The 19,277-nt window shown below is 41.2% G+C and overlaps 1 protein-coding gene across 1 annotated transcript in view; it reads right to left on the reverse strand.

Moving 5' to 3' along the window:
- Window positions 1-13: 13 nt before the first annotated feature.
- csk (C-terminal Src kinase) overlaps window positions 14-19,277 on the reverse strand; it is a 52,374-nt gene continuing 33,110 nt past the window's right edge. The window contains exons 6-13 of the mRNA XM_052123378.1: window positions 10,626-10,719; window positions 10,336-10,401; window positions 10,106-10,205; window positions 7,493-7,583; window positions 7,276-7,349; window positions 6,943-7,138; window positions 6,755-6,841; window positions 14-1,754 (exon numbers count right to left, since the gene is read on the reverse strand). Of these exons, the coding sequence (XP_051979338.1) occupies window positions 1,584-1,754; window positions 6,755-6,841; window positions 6,943-7,138; window positions 7,276-7,349; window positions 7,493-7,583; window positions 10,106-10,205; window positions 10,336-10,401; window positions 10,626-10,719 (879 nt within the window). The 3' untranslated portion in view covers window positions 14-1,583. The remainder of the gene's footprint in view (window positions 1,755-6,754; window positions 6,842-6,942; window positions 7,139-7,275; window positions 7,350-7,492; window positions 7,584-10,105; window positions 10,206-10,335; window positions 10,402-10,625; window positions 10,720-19,277) is intronic.

A 19,277-nucleotide genomic window follows, 5' to 3' on the forward strand; every position in this document is an offset into this window, starting at 1 on the left:
GGACACATAACCAAACATTCAAAGAATGACTTTTCCCCAGCCTTTTTATTTTTTTGTTGTTTATCTTTTGTTTTCATCAAACTTTTCAGGTGGAATGATTTTATCGGAAATATGGCAGCAAAGAAAAGAAATGAAAGGCACTGCAAGTCAAATCAAGGCTAGTAACAGCATGCACATTCCTCCGCAAAAAATAGGTCTGTGATGTATAACAAATATTTCTCAAATCTGTTTTTTTGGCCTGTATAGTTTTCTTACCAGCTTTTTGTCATTTTAGACCTATGGTTTCTCACTTCTACCTAAGCCATCGGCTCTTGCTGTTTAAAGGCAACTTATGGCCTAGAATATTTATATTCATCCTTTCCAGTTTTGAGGATCACACCGTGTCCTAACCAAGCACAATGCAATTAATTTGTTTGTCCACACTTAAAGTAAAATGCTGTATGACTTGACACATTCAAAGCCAGTCTGAACATTTTTGATGTTTAATATACAGTGATGTGTAGACGGATTTTGGACCAATGAGACTCAAGTGTGTTGGAGATAGCCAGTGCAACATCACCGAAATAGAAATCATCCAACCAACAAAATGTCATATTGCTTGTTGCAGTCATGGCAGGCTAGGACAAAAACACATTCACAAGGAAGAGATTGCTTTAACGCTCATCTCTACAGTATCTCGCGTCATGTCCGAGTGTCAGACAAATCTATTTGGGAAGAAAAAAGGAAGATAGCAGGAATTACAAGAGCTTTTTAAACTATGTATTAAGAAATTTATAACAAGCTTTGGCGCAAAACAAATCCTGTGGCGTAAAGGCACTGTAACACTGAAAAAAAAAACTCTATTCTGATAACTCCATTTAGTTAAACCTTAACTTTTGCTAAACATATTTGCCTGGACACAAATAATAACATTGTGTCCAAAGAAACTTGCAAAGGTGGGTTGGGTTGAGTCTTCACACAAATTACACTTCTGGTGGAACTTCAAATCATTAAGATATTAACATTTGATCCCTTAAACATAACTTACTGGAGACCAATAAGGTCACCCCTCTACCCTCATCCTGTGCTGCCACTGGCTACTGTAACTACAAACATACCATAGGTTTGGGATGACCCAAAACAGGTCTTGGACCTTACCATAAGTGCCAATTATTCTTTTTTGGTTATAAGATTTCACAGCCAAACCAGCGGTGTAATTTGAATGTCTTGTCGGGACATATTTTTTTTTTACCATTAAAGCAAATTGTCGTTTGCTTGGGCGGGTAAATAAAGAAGGCAGTATAAACCAATCAGCAGTCCACAATCAGAAAGTGTATGAGGAGATATCAGAGGAGGCTGAAGATCTGTGATGTTGTGATGTTGTAGAGAAGGCCAGCCTCCCCAAAAACAATTAAGAAAATCAAGGCATGGAAACATAAGGCAAAACAGAAATAAAGAATGCAATGCAAAATAAATGTATGCTCATGTTTTTCAAGTCCACGGCTTTAAGAGTCAATTTTGGTCAGATTGCATGAGAATGGTCCTGTGGAGGCAAGTGTGTTCTTCTTTAAGTTTGAGCCTCCCTCCGTCTTCTATCGGTAGAGCTAATTGGTTATGATTTGTTGCAGTTTCTCTCTCAGCTCTCTGAAGCTGGGTCGCACCACTGGGTCCAGAGTCCAGCACTGCTTCATTATGTCATACACCACGGCTGGGCAGCCATCTGGGGCATCCATCTTATAACCCTGCTCTACACGTGGGACCACTTCCTTCAGAGGCTGTAAGATAAGAAAGAGAGGAAAGAATGAGAGACGCATTACATTGGAAAAAAATTTGTGGTCAACAGTGCCCTCTACTGCTAAAATTTGTGTTGGCATTGTGGTGTGCATGAATCTTTCATGAATATATACATCAGACATAAATGCTAATATATGCGCTGAATATTACAAATAACATCACAAAATAAAAAACATATTTATATATTAATTTCATTTATATTAACTCAGCAAAAAATTAAAACATCCCTTTTTCAAGACACTGTAATTTAAAAGATAATTTTGTAAAAATCCAAATACCTTTACAGATCTTTATTGTAAAGGTTTAAACAATGTTTTCCTTGCTTGTTCAATAAACCATAAATAATTAATGAACATGCACCTGTGGAATGGTCGCTAAGACACTAACAGCTTACAGATGGTAGACAATTAATGTCACAGTTATAAAAACTTAGGACACTAAAGAGACCTTTCTACTGACTCGGAAAAACACCAAAGAAAGATGCCAGGGTCTCTGCTAATCTGCGTGAATGTGCCTTAGGCATGCTGCATGGAGGCATGAGGACTGCAGATGTGGCCAGGGCAATAAATTGCAATGTCCATACTGTGAGACGTCTAAGACAGTGCTACAGGGAGTCAGGAAGGACAGCTGATCGTCCTCGTAGTGGCAGACCACATGTAACACCTGCGCAGTATCAGTATTTCCGAATATCACACCTGTGGATGGGAACAACAACTGCCCGAGTTACACCAGGAACGCACAATCCCTCCATCAGTGCTCAGACTGTCCGGAATAGGCTGAGAGAGGCTGGACTGAGGGCTTGTAGGACTGTTGTAAGTTAGGTCCTTACTAGACATCACCGGCAACAACCCCACCTTCGCTGGACCAGACAGGACTGGCAAAAAGTGCTCTTCACTGAGGAGTAGCGGTTTTGTCTCACCAGGGGTGATGGATGGACTCATGATTATTGTCGAAGGAATGAGCGTTACGCCTGTACTCTGGAGCGGGATCGATTTGGAGGTGGAGGGTCTGTCATGGCCTGGGGCGGGGTGTCACAGCATCATCAGACTGAGCTCGTTGTCATTACAGGCAATCTCAATGCTGTGCATTACAGGGAAGACATCCTCCTCCCTCATGTGGTACCATCCCTGACATGACCCTCCAGCATGACAATGCCACCAGCCATACCGCTCGTTCTGTGCGTGATTTCCTGCAAGACAAGAAAGTCAGTGTCCTGCCATGGCCAGTGAAGAGCCCGGATCTCAATCCCATTGAGCACGTCTGGGACCTGTTGGATCGGAGGGTGAGGGCCATTCCCCCCAGAAATGTCTGGGAACTTGCAAGTGCCTTGGTGGAAGTGTGGGGTAACATCTCACAGCAAGAAATGGCAAATCTGGTGCAGTCCATGAGGAGGAGATTCACTGCAGTACTTAATGCAGCTGGTGGCCACAACAGATACTGACTGTTACTTTCTTGACACATTATTCCATTTCTGTATGTCACACGTCTGTTAAACTTGTTCAGTTTATGTCTTAGTTGTTGAATCTATTTATATTCATACAAATATTTACAACAGTTGAAAGTGAGAAGCTGAGTTTATAAATTATTAACATAATTCTAATACAATTTATTTAAAACAAATAGAAATGTATAATTAATATTTCAATTATAAATAAAGATCCAAATCCTAATATATTTGCTAAACTACAATATTATTAATATAAAACTAAAAATCTATTATTAATAATATTCTATTAATTAACTGATTATTATAGATGAATAATTAGTATATTCATATATATTAACATACTCATAATATATTAATTATTATACATTTTTCGAGTGATGTGGGCAGGTGGGCTTCATTACATTTATCTATGTATGATTGGGAAGGTAAATGTTATTAAAATGAATTGTATTCCAAAATTTAACTATCTATTACATTCTCTCCCTGTAGATGTCCCCCTCTCTTATTTCAAGCAATATGATAGTGTAGCAAAGTCCTTTATTTGGAATGGTAAATGTCCCAGATTACATTTCAGTAAGTTACTTAGGCCAATTGACAAATGTGGGCTAGGCCTACCCAAGATTTTGCTTCATTATTAGGCATTTGGTCTCAGATATTAGGCTCATTTCTCTCTTCCACCTGGAAGTTCTTGCCCCTATTTCGCAATAGCAAAGCTTTTCTATCAAACTAATCAGAGAAGTTCAGTAACACCCCGTTATCTCGAATTTGCACGTGGATTGTTAAATTCTGACATTTATTTAAATATTGCCTCGAGCATATGGCTGAACCCAAAATTATGTATTAACAAGTCCCCTTTCTGCTGATCAGAGTGGATTGTGAGGGAGGTTTATACACTTGTGACCTATTTGAGAGTGGAGTGTTGAGATCTTTTTAAAATTTGGCTATTTTTCAAAATCTCATATTTTTTTGGTATTTACAGCTGCACCATCTGCACTGTCTTGTTTTTGGGAGTAGCGTACACCCCCCTAAAGCGGCAGATACTCTGGGTTTGTTTGCTGGGAAATGGGGCAACTATTTTGAGTTTTTGGAGGGCTCTTGGGGAGGGGAATTGCAGAGAGAGGTATAGGCATACAGTAAATGAGTGTGATTATTATATAAATATATATATATTTTTGGTGATTGTATATACTCATTTTGTGACCACAGGAATGTTTGTTGAGGGTCAGGGTGGGGTTGGGGATTGGGAGGGTTAAATGTTGATTCTATGTATATATATGTTATGCTTTGTTTACTGTATGAATCAATAAAAAAAATGTAATCACAATAATTTTTCGTTAACTAATTAGAATTCTGATTACAAATAAAACAAATAGGAAATTACACTTTACGCCAATTATAAAGAAATAATAGATAAAAATTATATAATATTTTATATAATTATAAAAATAGTACTTATATTATTATTAATATTCTATTATAATTATATGCATTTATTTATTTATTTATTTATATATATATATATATATATATATATATATATATATATATATATATATATATATATATATATATATATATATACATACATACAGTGAGGAAAATAAGTATTTGAACACCCTGCTATTTTGCAAGTTCTCCCACTTAGAAAACATGAAGGGGTCTAAAATTGTCATCGTAGGTGCATGTCCACTGTGAGAGACATAATCTAAAAAAAAATCCAGAAATCACAATGTATGATTTTTTAACTATTTATTTGTATGATACAGCTGCAAATAAGTATTTGAACACCTGTCTATCAGCTAGAATTCTGACCCTCAAAGACCTGTTATTCTGCCTTTAAAATGTCCACCTCCACTCCATTTATTATCCTAAATTAGATGCACCTATTTGAGGTCGTTAGGTGCATAAAGACACCTGTCCACCCCATACAATCAGTAAGAATCCAACTACTAACATGACAAAGACCAAAGAGCTGTCCAAAGACACTAGAGACAAAATTGTACACCTCCACAAGGCTGGAAAGGGCTACGGGGAAATTGCCAAGCAGCTTGGTGAAAAAAGGTCCACTGTTGGAGCAATCATTAGAACATGGAAGAAGCTAAACATGACTGTCAATCTCCCTCGGACTGGGGCTCCATGCAAGATCTCACCTCGTGTGGTCTCAATGATCCTAAGAAAGGTGAGAAATCAGCCCAGAACTACAGGGGAGGAGCTGGTCAATGACCTGAAAAGAGCTGGGACCACCGCTTCCAAGGTTACTGTTGGTAATACACTAAGACGCCATGGTTTGAAATCATGCATGGCACGGAAGGTTCCCCTGCTTAAACCAGCACATGTCAAGGCCTGTCTTAAGTTTGCCAATGACCATTTGGATGATCCAGAGGAGTCATGGGAGAAAGTCATGTGGTCAGATGAGACCAAAATAGAACTTTTTGGGCATAATTCCACTAACCGTGTTTGGAGGAAGAAGAATGATGAGTACCATCCCAAGAACACCATCCCTACTGTGAAGCATGGGGGTGGTAGCATCATGCTTTGGGGGTGTTTTTCTGCACATGGGAGAGGGCTGACTGCACTGTATTAAGGAGAGGATGACCGGGGCCATGTATTGCGAGATTTTGGGGAACAACCTCCTTCCCTCAGTTAGAGCATTGAAGATGGGTCGAGGCTGGGTCTTCCAACATGACAATGACCCGAAGCACACAGCCAGGATAACCAAGGAGTGGCTCTGTAAGAAGCATATCAAGGTTCTGGCGGCCTAGCCAGTCTCCAGACCTAAACCCAATAGAGAATCTTTGGAGGGAGCTCAAACTCCGTGTTTTTCAGCGACAGCCCAGAAACCTGACTGACCTAGAGAAGATCTGTGTGGAGGAGTGGGCCAAAATCCCTCCTGCAGTGTGTGCAAACCTGGTGAAAAACTACAGGAGACGTTTGACCTCTGTAATTGCAAACAAAGGCTACTGTACCAAATATTAACATTGATTTTCTCAGGTGTTCAAATACTTATTTGCAGCTGTATCATACAAATAAATAGTTAAAAAATCATACATTGTGATTTCTGGATTTTTTTTTTAGATTATGTCTCTCACAGTGGACATGCACCTACGATGACAATTTCAGACCCCTCCATGATTTCGAAGTGGGAGAACTTGCAAAATAGCAGGGTGTTCAAATACTTATTTTCCTCACTGTATATATATACACACATACACATACACACACACACACACACACACATTTTATAATATTAATATATTTATATTAATATAAAATTATTTATTATAATTATTTAACATTATTCTGATTACGATTATTTAAAAACATATGTAATTAACATTATAATATAAATAAATATTTTAATTAGAATATAAATTCATTATAAAAACACATGAAATAAAACAACAATATAAATATTATATATTAAATACAATTATACATGTATTATTATAATCATAAAATTATGTAATTATCAACAAAATATAATACACTTTTTGGAAGAAAAAAAAAACATGTTTTAATTTTTAAGTCACTTACAATTCTTGGATATGGTACCCGACCAAAGGAATAGATCTCCCACAGTAATATGCCATAGCTCCATACGTCTGACTTAGTGGAAAACTTCTGTTTATCAGTCAGGTAGGAAAGAAAAGATAGGAACATTTTTAAATGGATCCCATTGCATGTCTCTATTTAAACACAGAATTAAAACACAGAAAACCGACCTTCTCTCTTAAAGCCTCAGGTGAAGTCCACTTAACCGGGAGTTTGGCTGTGTCTTGAGTAGATGATGCCTCCTTGGTGAGGCCAAAGTCACTGACTTTCGCCATATTGTCTTCTGACACTAGAACATTACGAGCTGCCAGATCTCTGTGCACAAAGTTATTGTCTTCAAGATATTCCATCGCCTTGCAGACATCCCTGAAAATCAACAATAATTAAAGAAAGATATGTTAAAAGACATTTAAAAAAATAAAAGTTTAGCTTTTGGAATTAGATGCCTTTTAGTTCCAAAGTTCTCCATGAGGGGATAACAACTGAGACAAAGAAACACTTGCATTGAGAAATTGATGAGTCGATCTCCACCAATAACAGTACGTCCTCTTGAGCGCAGATAGTCCACTAGACTACCCTGGAAGCAGAGGAAAAAAATACATATAAAGATAAAACATCAAAAGACATATATTTACTGATTTATATGTTATATTTATATATTTATAAATAAAAATGTATATATATTTCAAATGTATTGACATGACAGGTTTTGGCACTGACCTTGGCCATATACTCAGTGACGATATAGAGACTGCCCTTCTCCTCAACGATCACCCCCAACATCTGTACCAAGTTATTATGCCGTAATTGCCTGTATGCGAAAACAGAAAATCTGAATATTATATTAAGACAGAAACATCCAAATGTTTTTTCCTCATATTTTATGCAAGTTACACTGATAAGGAGATTGTGTTCGACAGTGGGAATAATGTGATTGATTTACACACTGTACCAACTCATGATGCATAAAAGCATATTTTAACAACTTCACATACTGTATTATGAAAAATGTAATAAATGTTCATAATGTAAAAATTCTCAATGTAATAAATTCTGAGCACATTCTGTAATAACGTTTTTTTGTATAATGTAATTAGTTATTTTATGGGAAATGTATTACATTATGAACTCACTGTAATGACTCAGTCACAGTACATACAGGTGAAACTCGAAAAATTAGAATATCGTGCAAAAGTTCATTAATTTCAGTAATTCAACTTAAAAGGTGAAACTAATATATTATATAGACTCATTACAAGCAAAGTAAGATATTTCAAGCCTTTATTTGATAAAATTTTGATGATTATGGCTTACAGCTTATGAAAACCCCAAATTCAGAATCTCAGAAAATTAGAATATTACATGAAATCAATAAAAAAAAGGATTTTAAATACAGAAATGTCGGCCCTCTGAAAAGTATAATCATGCATATGTACTCAGTACTTGGTTTGGGCCCCTTTGCATTAATTACTGCCTCAATGCGGCGTGGCATGGATGCTATCAGCCTGTGGCACTGCTGAGGTGTTATGGAAGACCAAGATGCTTCAATAGCGGCCTTCAGCTCATCTGCATTGTTTGGTCTCATGTCTCTCATCTTTCTCTTGGCAATGCCCCATAGATTCTCTATGGGGTTCAGGTCAGGCGAGTTTGCTGGCCAATCAAGCAAAGTAATACCATGGTCATTGAACCAGGTTTTGGTACTTTTGGCAGTGTGGGCAGGTGCCAAGTCCTGCTGGAAAATGAAGTCAGCATCTCCATAAAGCTTGTCTGCTGAAGGAAGCATGAAGTGCTCTAAAATGTCCCGGTAGACGGCTGCGTTTACTCTGGACTTAATAAAGCACAGTGGCCCAACACCAGCCGATGACATGGCTCCCCAAACCAACACAGACTGTGGAAACTTCACACTGGACTTCAAGCATCTTGGATTGTGTGCCGCTCCATTCTTCCTCCAGACTCTGGGACCTTGGTTTCCAAATGAGATGCAAAATTTGCTCTCATCAGAAAAGAGGACTTTGGACCACTGAGCAACAGACCAGTTCTTTTTTTCTTTAGCCCAGGTAAGACGTTTGACATTTGAAGCCCATGTCCAGGACCCGTCTGTGTGTGGTGGCTCTTGATGCAGTAACTCCAGCCTCAGTCCACTCCTTGTGAAGCTCCCCCACACATTTGAATGGCCTTTTCTTGACAATCCTCTCCAGGCTACGGTCATCCCTGCTGCTTGTGCACCTTTTTCCTTCCACACTTTTCCCTTCCACTTAACTTTCTATTAATGTGCTTTGATACAGCACTTTGAGAACATCCAACTTCTTTTGCAATTACCTTTTGAGGCTTTCCCTCCTTGTGGAGGGTGTCAATGATAGTTTTCTGCACAACTGTCAGGTCAGCAGTCTTCCCCATGATTGTGAATTCAACTGAATCAGACTGAGAGACCATTTAAAGGCTCAGGAACCCTTTGCAGGCGTTTAGCTGATTAGAGTGTGACACTTTGAGCCTACAATACTGAACCTTTTCACAATATTCTAATTTTCTGAGATTCTGAATTTGGGGTTTTCATAAGCTGTAAGCCATAATCATCAAAATTATATCAAATAAAGGCTTGAAATATCTTACTTTGCTTGTAATGAGTCTATATAATATATTAGTTTCACCTTTTAAGTTGAATTACTGAAATGAATGAACTTTTGCACGATATTCTAATTTTTCGAGTTTCACCTGTAATGTAATAACACACAATGTATAATAGAAATAATGTTTATAAAACTATAATTTCTCAACTTAATGTTATAGGCACAAAACATTACATTTTGTATTTATTTATTTTTTGCCTACATTTAATAGGTTACTACATTAAGAGAAATGTATGCTTATAAGGCTACATTTTTGTGATTGTGACCATCATTTTGAGTTTTACAGAAATTCAAATCACAGTATAATATATATTAGTAGTAATGTATGGTAATAAAAATAATGAAAGAATATTTTGATCCAGTATATTTTATAGGTAGTTTAAGACTCGATTTATATGTACAGTTGTAAAGGAATACAAATTATTTCATGCCTTAAAAAAGGATACTATTGATTTGTTTTAAAATTATTACAATATGACATTTTTAATGAACATGTTTTAGGTGAGTTCATAATGCAATGCATTTAGCAAAAAACAAAACGTACATTATGTGCTCTTACTTAAACGTAATAATACGTTTTGAGAAAATTATTAAATAATGAACATTTATTAGATTTAATTTATTACATTACATCTAGTTATGACATTATGAGTTGCTACACACACTTATAAAAAAAAAAAAAAGAGAGAGAGTTGAGAGGACATACGTCATTACAGAAGCCTCTGCAACAAAGGCCTGTGCTGTGGCGTCATGTTTGATACACTTCACTGCTACTTTTCTGTCTCTGTAATCTCCGACCATCACATCTAAAAACCAAAACACAACACCGTATTTGCAGATGCTAGGATGCCAAGATATACACATTATAGATGTGTATTCTAGTTTGAACCACAATCCATCCCATCATTTTCTTTCGTCTGGACAACACATTCTCACCTCCAAACTCTCCCTTTCCAATAGTCTGGTGAAGCTTCAGTTCTTTTCTACTCAGGGCCCAGCCACCTGTGCGGAAGGAAGATTTAATAAAACTGTAAAAATGCTATTAAAAATATCTTTCACAAAACAAACGCTGAGGACTTTCAGCAATTTAAACCAGAATAAATGTAGAACGTACATTTGAGTATCATCAATGTCTCTGTCTTGCTGAATGGGAAAATAAATCAAATGCAAATCTGAATGGACCAGGGGTTGAGATAAAAAAATAAAATAAAAAAAAAAGGCCTTACTTCTTGAGAATTCATCCTGGGCTGCCACAGTCCCCTCCATAAGTTTAGGTTTGATGAGTCTGGTACAGAGTCCATCTGCATCGTTAGTGTAGTGCTGTTAAAACACAGAAAAAGCACAAACATAATTACACTTATTTAGAAATATTTACTGTAGCTGTACCATGGCACAGTAATGGTATCACATGTCAATACCAATGCACTGGCAGATTATCAAATGATGATGCATTTATTTTTGTTTCTCTATCAATACAAAGTACATGGTACTCCAATGTCCTTTAAAGAAAACCACTGTATTGACCTGAAAAGTATTGTATTAATAAGTCATGACACAAGACATTGTATTAATAAGTCATGACACAAGAATCACCTTTCTTCAGATTTGTATCATTTATACACATATTTCTTCCATATCCAACTCTGTAAACGGCAATCAACAGCAGAGGGCGCTGTATTATATTACATTTTATAGTCCACCTTATGCATGCCTGCCTTCTTCAAACGAACACAAGTCCACACAGGCGGAATACATTCTTATCATTTCACAGTGTTGAAATACAATGTTTTGTGACTTCATCTGCCCGGCGCTGTAATCGTGAGACCAGACGACGAGATAATTTTGCTGAATGAAACGGCATTGATTGAACGGTTTAAATGATCTGGAACCAGCGCTGGTTTCCTCTTTGCCACTTCCTCTTCATCAACTGTTCCAGGAACTGTTGCGTGTTTGTGTGCGCGCGCATGGGCGACCTAAAGGCGTTATATTGCGCGCTCAAAATAACAACACATTTGCATGACCAGACGCCAATGAACACTTCAGTAATTCCTGGACGCACTCATAACAGTGCCCTGACAAAATAATATAATCACAGTTTCCGGCAAAATACCATAGTTTGTAAGGTTACTGTTACTATATATAAAACAATAATAAACAAATAGGGGATATGACCTTTCAGCAATCTTATGCAAGTTGTTTAAGTTAGTTTATTTTTTTATGAGAGTGGTGCCTAATACCACATTAAAAGGCTCCCCTCACTTGGGGTAAAAGGCTCATTCACACTTGGGGTAAAAGGCTACCCTCACTTGGGGTAAAAGGCTACCCTCACTTGGGGTAAAAGGCTCATTCACACTTGGGGGAAAAGGCTCCCCTCACTTGGGGGAAAAGGCTCCCTCACTTGGGGGAAAAGGCTCCCTCACTTGGGGGAAAAGGCTCCCCTCACTTGGGGGAAAAGGCTCCCCTCACTTAGGCTAAAAGGCCCCCAGGGGGGCTATATTGAACATAAGAGGACAATAGTTATAGGGCATCATTTTTCAACTCAGGCAAATACTTTGAGACAGCAAGATGCTTTTTAGTAACAAATTAAGATAATTCTTATTCAAAACAACCACTTGAAAAGGGTGCATCATTTATTGTTAATTTGACATTTCATTACATCTCAAGTATTCTATAAACAATTTAATCTCCATTGTGATAGGATCAATGTGAGTCCACTTTAAAAAAAATTCATAAGGCATCTGGCCCACTCAAGAACAACAGTGTGTTTTATAGGGGCCTTTAGCCCCTGCAACAGGGGGGAATTTTTACCCCAAATACAATACTTTCACTTATTGTACGGTTATTGAAAATGATTTGATATAATAACCATGAACAAAACTGAAAATTACAAATAAGTATTTTGTTTCTAAATAAATGTGATAATTTTCAGGATATTCATTAGCTACATGTACAACATTTTAATAAAGATTAAACATTAGATCAAATTACCTCAAAATCAACCTTTAGACATTACACAATTATCTCATGGAAGAGGAAAGTTTTGCAGTTCATAGTGTAGGTGGTAGTTTTTGTTATGCCATTTAGTGTTTTGGAAGAAAATAAAATTGAAGAAGCCTTTAGACCCATTGTATCCTACTTTTGCACTAAATGTGTTGCCGTTTTCCTCAACCTCAATAGAGTCTCTCTTCCAGAAAGCACTGTCATATGCAATGTAATGTAATCTCATGTCATGAATAGGTGCGTTTACTGGTGTTTTGGGATCACGATGGTGAGAAAATATGATCATGTGCTCGCATGCTATATGTTTGACAAAATTCTCCTGCTTCTGACTGAAAAAAAAGACAGATAACATGCGCTGATTGTCATTGATCTTGTCAAGTGTGCAGTCCATGGAACAGTTGATATCACACAACTCATGCGAAAGGTGTTTGTTTCCATTCCATTTAGCCCGTTTTGTGTAATATTCTTAGCATTTTGGCTGTGAGATACTAAAATATGGGACAAAAGATGTCTCGTATGGATGTCATACAGAACGCAATTTTGTTCCCTTAAATAGTGGATGATTCCATATTATAAGTGGTGGTTAGCAACTCTAACCATGTTTTTACCATGTCATACCATCACTGTTCCATGATACTGCAACAGTATTTTTATGTAAGGGACAGCCACCTCAGAATTCGCAGGAGGTAAAAAGACCAATTCTCACATACTCATGTTTCGACTTAAAGCTTCATTGGTGATGGTGCTTTATAGTTTAAGGGTTGGTAAGCAAAAAGTTGTAGGTTCAAACCCTGCAAGGAATAGTGTGGCCTTGAGTAAGACACTAGAGGCCAAAGTTGCTTCAAGGCGACTGTCCATGTATTACGTGTACTGTTATTAGATGCTTCAAATAAAATGTCAGTTGGATGGCAAATTAGGTAGTCAAATGCAGCTGCAGTGACACAGGCCTATGATGGACACTAATCTAATGATCATAATGACCCTTTACAGACATCCCAGAGCTGTTATGTGTATCCAGGCGACTAAAAGCTGGCTGAGGATAATGACTTATTGTAGACTGTTTAATACTTATCCACGTCTTTGGAAAGAGCACAACTGTTCAGCTGTGACTGCAAGGGTGGCAGAGAGGGCGAGACTGTAGCCAAAATTACACTTAAGAATGTGTGGAATTCCATAATAGAGTCCGTTATAGAAAGGGTGAGGAGAGACTTGAGGAACCATGGTTCATCTGAACACTAAATTCAAAGTGACATCCAGACCCCAAACTAGAATTACCATATCCGAACACAAACTGAGAGCTGATCGCAGATTAAAGGAATATTCTGTGTTCAATACAAGTTAAACTCATTCAACTGCATTTGTGGCATAATGTTGATTAAATAAATTTTTGTGGTAGACTCGTCCAGCATTTATTTAACAAAGCAGCAGTTAAGTTTACAGTAAGACACTTACAATAGAAGTGAATGGGGCCAGTCCGTAAACAGTAAATATGGTTTTAATATGTATGTTTACCCTGTTTTATTATTTGTTCTTTTAACACTTTGTAAATTCTATTGAATCATGATAGTAATGTTTTTTTTCTTATTGTACAGCACTTGTTTTTAAATGTGCTTTATAAATACACATTGTTTCAAAAGTATAGCAACTAGATGTAAACATTACACATGTTAATATGATTTTAGTGTGATAATCGCTTACCAACCTTATCTGTGTAATGTTATAGGCAACCAAGACTACATGGTTTTGTTGTCATGACAACAAAGTTGTAATATTGGAAATATCTTTACACAGACAAGGTTAGTAAGTGACTGGCCCCATTCAGTTCCATTGTAAGTGTCTTACTGTAACCACAATTTTTGCTTTGTTTAAATAAACAAGGGATGAGTCTACATTTTTTGAGGTAATCAAGATTATGGTACAAATGCTGTTCATGTAACTAGTATTGAACCCAGAACATTCCTTTAAATCACAAAGTCTGACCCTCATAAAGCCAACAGACAGCGTTGTAAAAAACTGATGTTAAAATATACAAAGTATGTAGTCATTTACATCTTACAGCCCTTTCTTAACCCTTTACTTTTACTGGTTTACACTGTAAAGGATCACAAACACTTTGGAGGAAAAAAAAATAAAGTATGATGTATCATGATTTAGTTTTTTTAACCATGGTACTATAAGGTACTTCACAGAATATGCAACTGGGTCTTATAGAATTAATGTTTCTCTCTATATATATTTTTGCAAACTGACTTTTTATGTTTCTCTGCTGTTTCCTATTGAAACGAACACTACAGACGCTACAACAACTGTGTGGTTTAATTATTGTCACACAAACCATGAGTACAATTGCTGATTTTGATTTTATAAAAACATATTTTTTACTCTATCACTCCCCTCCCGAGTGTTTTATTAAAACACTTCTACTTTAACAAATGATTTTAAAAACTAAACATTTTAACACTGGTAATACAGACCCATCTACATAAATATACCTATTCCCTTGTCATTATCTTACTTACTCCAGCCAAAGATGCACGAAAGTGAAACTGGCATAGAAGTGACACAAAATGACGTGGTTGATTCAGTTAATGTGTGTTTTCTTTTTTATTTCGAATATACATTTTAAAACACTATTGGTTAGGATAAGGTGTTGTTTAAGGGTAAGAATGCCTGTTTGGTTAAACTCTCATTTATCTTTTCGAACACTATTGATGAAATTTAGGGTAAAGTGTTTAGTTAGGGAGGTGCGTTTACTTATTAAAACCTCCATCTAAAATTCACCCTAAAAACCTCTTCTGATTACAACATCATTTCACTCGGTTTTGGCGCCCCCCCGCTGGACATTTCACTTGAAAACTGCAGCCAAATGTGTAATGAAGCAAGTAATTTCGTTTTTGCAAAAACATAGCAATTTTCACTTAAATTTCATGAGACCAGGCTAAGAATACCACGGTGGCACCATTGTCCAAAAAAAAAAAAAAAACATGCTATTACCATGGTACCATGTAAATAAAATTTGAATACGATCATCTTGGTATACAGCGGATAATACTGTATTAGAATAACATAATATCATAAAATGTGATATCTGCAAACTATCTTCAAATAATACTAAACCTTTTTTGGAAAACATTTAATATTTCTGAGCAATTAACCAAGATTCCCCTTCTGTCGCTCTCTCCACGTTGTGTCGGAGAAGCGACACTAGGGGTCTCTCTTGAGCGCCAATATTCACCTCTGATCTTATTGAAAAGGGCCAATGGGAGTTGGCAGTCAGTATTTGCATACCCCGCCCCCGGACATACGGGTATTTAAGCGGGGCAAATACGGGAGTTCATTCAGAAAATTTCTTCGAGCCGATGGTCTGTCTGCAGTTTGCTGCGAGTTACACGCCACTTAAACGTTCCTGTTTTCCTCTGATGATCTGCATGCTGTTGGATCTTGACGGCGCACAACAGCGGCTTTCTCCTTCTCAGTGCACGGCGTGCATTGTTGCCCCTGAGCGCTCGACAGTGCAGACACGTACACACACACACTGTGTATTAAAAGAGTTTTTACTAAAAGAGTAATTTTCTCTAAAAGAGCAAACACAGCGGCGTTGAACGTCCTTTTAAGGACGCCGTCTTTTCAAGATGCCTTTCCGCCCCTGTGTCGTTCCTGGATGCGGTAGAGTGCTCTCTGCTTCAGACAGCCACAGGCGCTGTCTCGTGTGTTTGGGCCGCGATCACACCAAGGCGGCGTTGTGGATGGTTCATGTTCTCACTCGCGAGAACATGACCATCACCACGTTGCGGTCGCGGCTCGCTTTCAACAGAAAGCAAGCCACCCCAGCTGCACCCCGCATTGCTCCTTCTTCCCACTGGATTAAGGACGGTGCAGTTGGCACTGGGGGCGATTTGGGGCGGCAGCGGGTGCAGTTTCGCCGGGTAGCCCCCGCGAACCTCCCGTTCCCGACACGCTCGCTGGTCTCCGTCCACGCCAGCGGCGATAGCGGCTCGCCTCACGGCCCGGTTGTCTATCCTCCCGAGTCCGAAGCAGATGAGCTCGCCGCTGCATCGGAGAGTGCGGTGTCTGATGCCGAGGACTCCCTGGACTGCCGCCGGGCCAGCAGGCCCAGGCTGAGGCCGACGCTCAGATGTCCGACATGCTTGCCCGGGCCGCCTTGAGCGTGGGGTTGGACTGGAACCCTCCATCCTCCCCACAGCCTTCTCGGTTGGATGATTGGTTCCTGGGGGCAGCGCGCGTCGCGGCCTCGCATCCCCCTGGTCCCTTTCTTCCCGGAGGTGCATGATGAGCTGACGCCTACGTGGAGAGCCCCACTCTCCGCTCGTCTAGGTGCCACCCGCTCCACTCTCTCCACCCTCGACGGCGAGAGCGCCACGGGTACGACGCGATTCCCCAGGTTGATAGGGCATTTGCGCACCATCTATGCCCCGGTAGCCCTACCTCCTGGCGGGGTCGCCCGTACTCCCATCCAAGCCCTGTAGGACAACATCCTCGCTTAACGCGAAGGCCTACACTACGGCTGGACGCGCTGCCTCTGCCCTGCATGCGATGGCCCTCCTGCAAGTCCACAGGCCAAAGCTCTCAGAAACATGCACGGGGGTGGACCTGATCCTCATGTGCTGCAGGAACTGCGCTCAGCGACCGACCTCGCCCTGAGAGCGACGAAGGCCACAGCGCAGGCACTCGGACAGACGATGGCCACCCTAGTGGTCCAGGAACGCCATCTTTGGCTCAACCTGGTCGAGATGCGTGAGGCTGACAAAAACCGCTTCCTGGACGCACCTGTCTCCCAGATTGGCCTTTTCGGTGACACCGCCGAGGACTTCGCCCAACAGTTCTCCAGCGGTGAAGAAGCAGACGGAGGCCATTTCACACATCATGCCCCGCCGCAGACCTGCCGCTCACGGGCCCTGCCCCGTCTGCCCGCCGAGGGCGTCCCCCTGCGAGGAAACCAGCTCCTGCTCCGCCTCAACCCGGGCCCAGCTCTCAGCCCCAGCGTCGAGCACTCCGCAGGCGGCGCACGCCCCTGTCTCACTGAACCCCTCCAGGACCCGGAAGGCTCCCAAGCGTTCCTGAGACAGCCGACCCAGAGCCGAAGACGTTAGCTCCGGAGGTGGTAAGACCGCTCCGCCCCGGTGGAGGGCCGGGAGGAGAATCCTTTGTTTTTTCATTTGCCACACCCCTGACGGGGCTGTGGTACCCACAATCTCAATAAAAGAGCTATTTCCTTTGCCTCTGGGTCACCTGGCTCGCAAATGCCGTTTTCACGGCAATGTGCTTTCAGATCACAACAGTCCCGGTACAGCGGACGCGGCGATCCCGCCTTCCGCCTGCCCACGACTGTCCCTCGGCCGGCCGGTTCAGATGAGTCCAGAGGACGCCAACATCAGACCTCCTCCTCAGTCAAGAACCCGCCCTGCCGGGCGCTGCGAGCAAGGTAAGTGCTTTGAGACTATTCTCAGCACCTCAGCCTCAGGCCGCAACGAAGCCGCCCGACGCTGCATTACCTGTTCCGCCCGCTGCGAGGCCCCGCCGGGTACGCCCAAAATACTCGTCCCTTTGGTGCCCCTAGCGCAGAGCTGGGAAGCGTGGCTTTCGCTTCCCAACGCATCACACTGGCTGCACCGGACCATTCGACTCGGTTACGCAATTCAGTTTGCCCGGCTCCCCCCCCCTTCAGGGGCGTTCGCTTTTCCGCAGTACACGGCGAGCACGCCAGTTCCCTGCGCACGGAAATCGCGACCCTCTTAGCCAAGGGCGCGGTAGATCCCGTCCCTCCAACCGAAATGAGGAAAGGTTTCTACAGCCCTTACTTCATTGTACCCAAGAAAGGCGGCGGCTTACGACCAATCCTGGACTTGCGAGTTTTCAATGGGGCCTTGTTAAAACTTCCGTTCAAAATGCTTACGCAGAGAAATATTCTGGCTGGCGTTCAGCATCTAGATTGGTTCGCAGCGGTGGACCCGAAGGACGCGTACTTCCATGTCTCAATTCTGCCATGACACCGACCCTTCCTACGGTTCGCATTCGACGGCCAGGCGTTTCAGTACAAAGTCCTCCCCTTCGGCCTGTCTCTGTCCCCTCGCGTCTTCACGAAAGTCGCAGAGGCGGCCCTTGCCCCGCTACGAGTAGCCGGCATCCGCATTCTCAACTACCTCGACGACTGGCTCATCCTAGCACACTCTCGAGAGTTACTATGCACACACAGAGACCAGGTGCTCCGGCACCTCAGCCGCTTGGGGCTTCAGGTCAACTGGGAAAAGAGCAAGCTCACTCCGGTTCAGAGCATCTCTTTTCTCGGGTTGGAGTTAGACTCAGTCTCAATGACAGCACGCCTCACGAGCGAGCGTGCTCAGTCGGTGCTGGACTGCCTCGCTTCCTTCAAGCCAGGCACAGTGGTCCCTCTAAAACTTTTCCAGAGGCTCCTGGGGCATATGGCGTCCTCCATGGCGGTCGCGCCGCTGGGGTTGATGCATATGAGACCACTCCAGCACTGGCTCCAGACTCGAGTCCCGAGACAAGCATGGCACCGCGGCACGCATCGGGTAAGGATCACCCCCGCCTGCCTCAAAACACTCCGACCCTGGACAGACCTCTGCTTTTTACGGGCAGGAGTGCCCCTGCAGCAGGTGTCCCGACGCGTCCTGGTCACAACCGACACCTCCCGGTCCGGGTGGGGTGCCGTGTGCAGCGGGCACGCAGCAGCGGGCCGTTGGAAAGGGGCCCCGCTGCGTTGGCACATCAATTGCCTGGAGTTGCTGACCGTCCTTCTTGCTCTCAGGAAGTTCCTCCTGTTAGTTCGGGACAAACATGTCCTCGTGAGATCGGACAGCACCACGGTGGTGGCGTACATAAATCGCCAAGGCGGCGTA

This window comes from Xyrauchen texanus, chromosome 49 (assembly GCF_025860055.1).
Source record: "Xyrauchen texanus isolate HMW12.3.18 chromosome 49, RBS_HiC_50CHRs, whole genome shotgun sequence".
NCBI classification, from domain to species: domain Eukaryota; kingdom Metazoa; phylum Chordata; class Actinopteri; order Cypriniformes; family Catostomidae; genus Xyrauchen; species Xyrauchen texanus.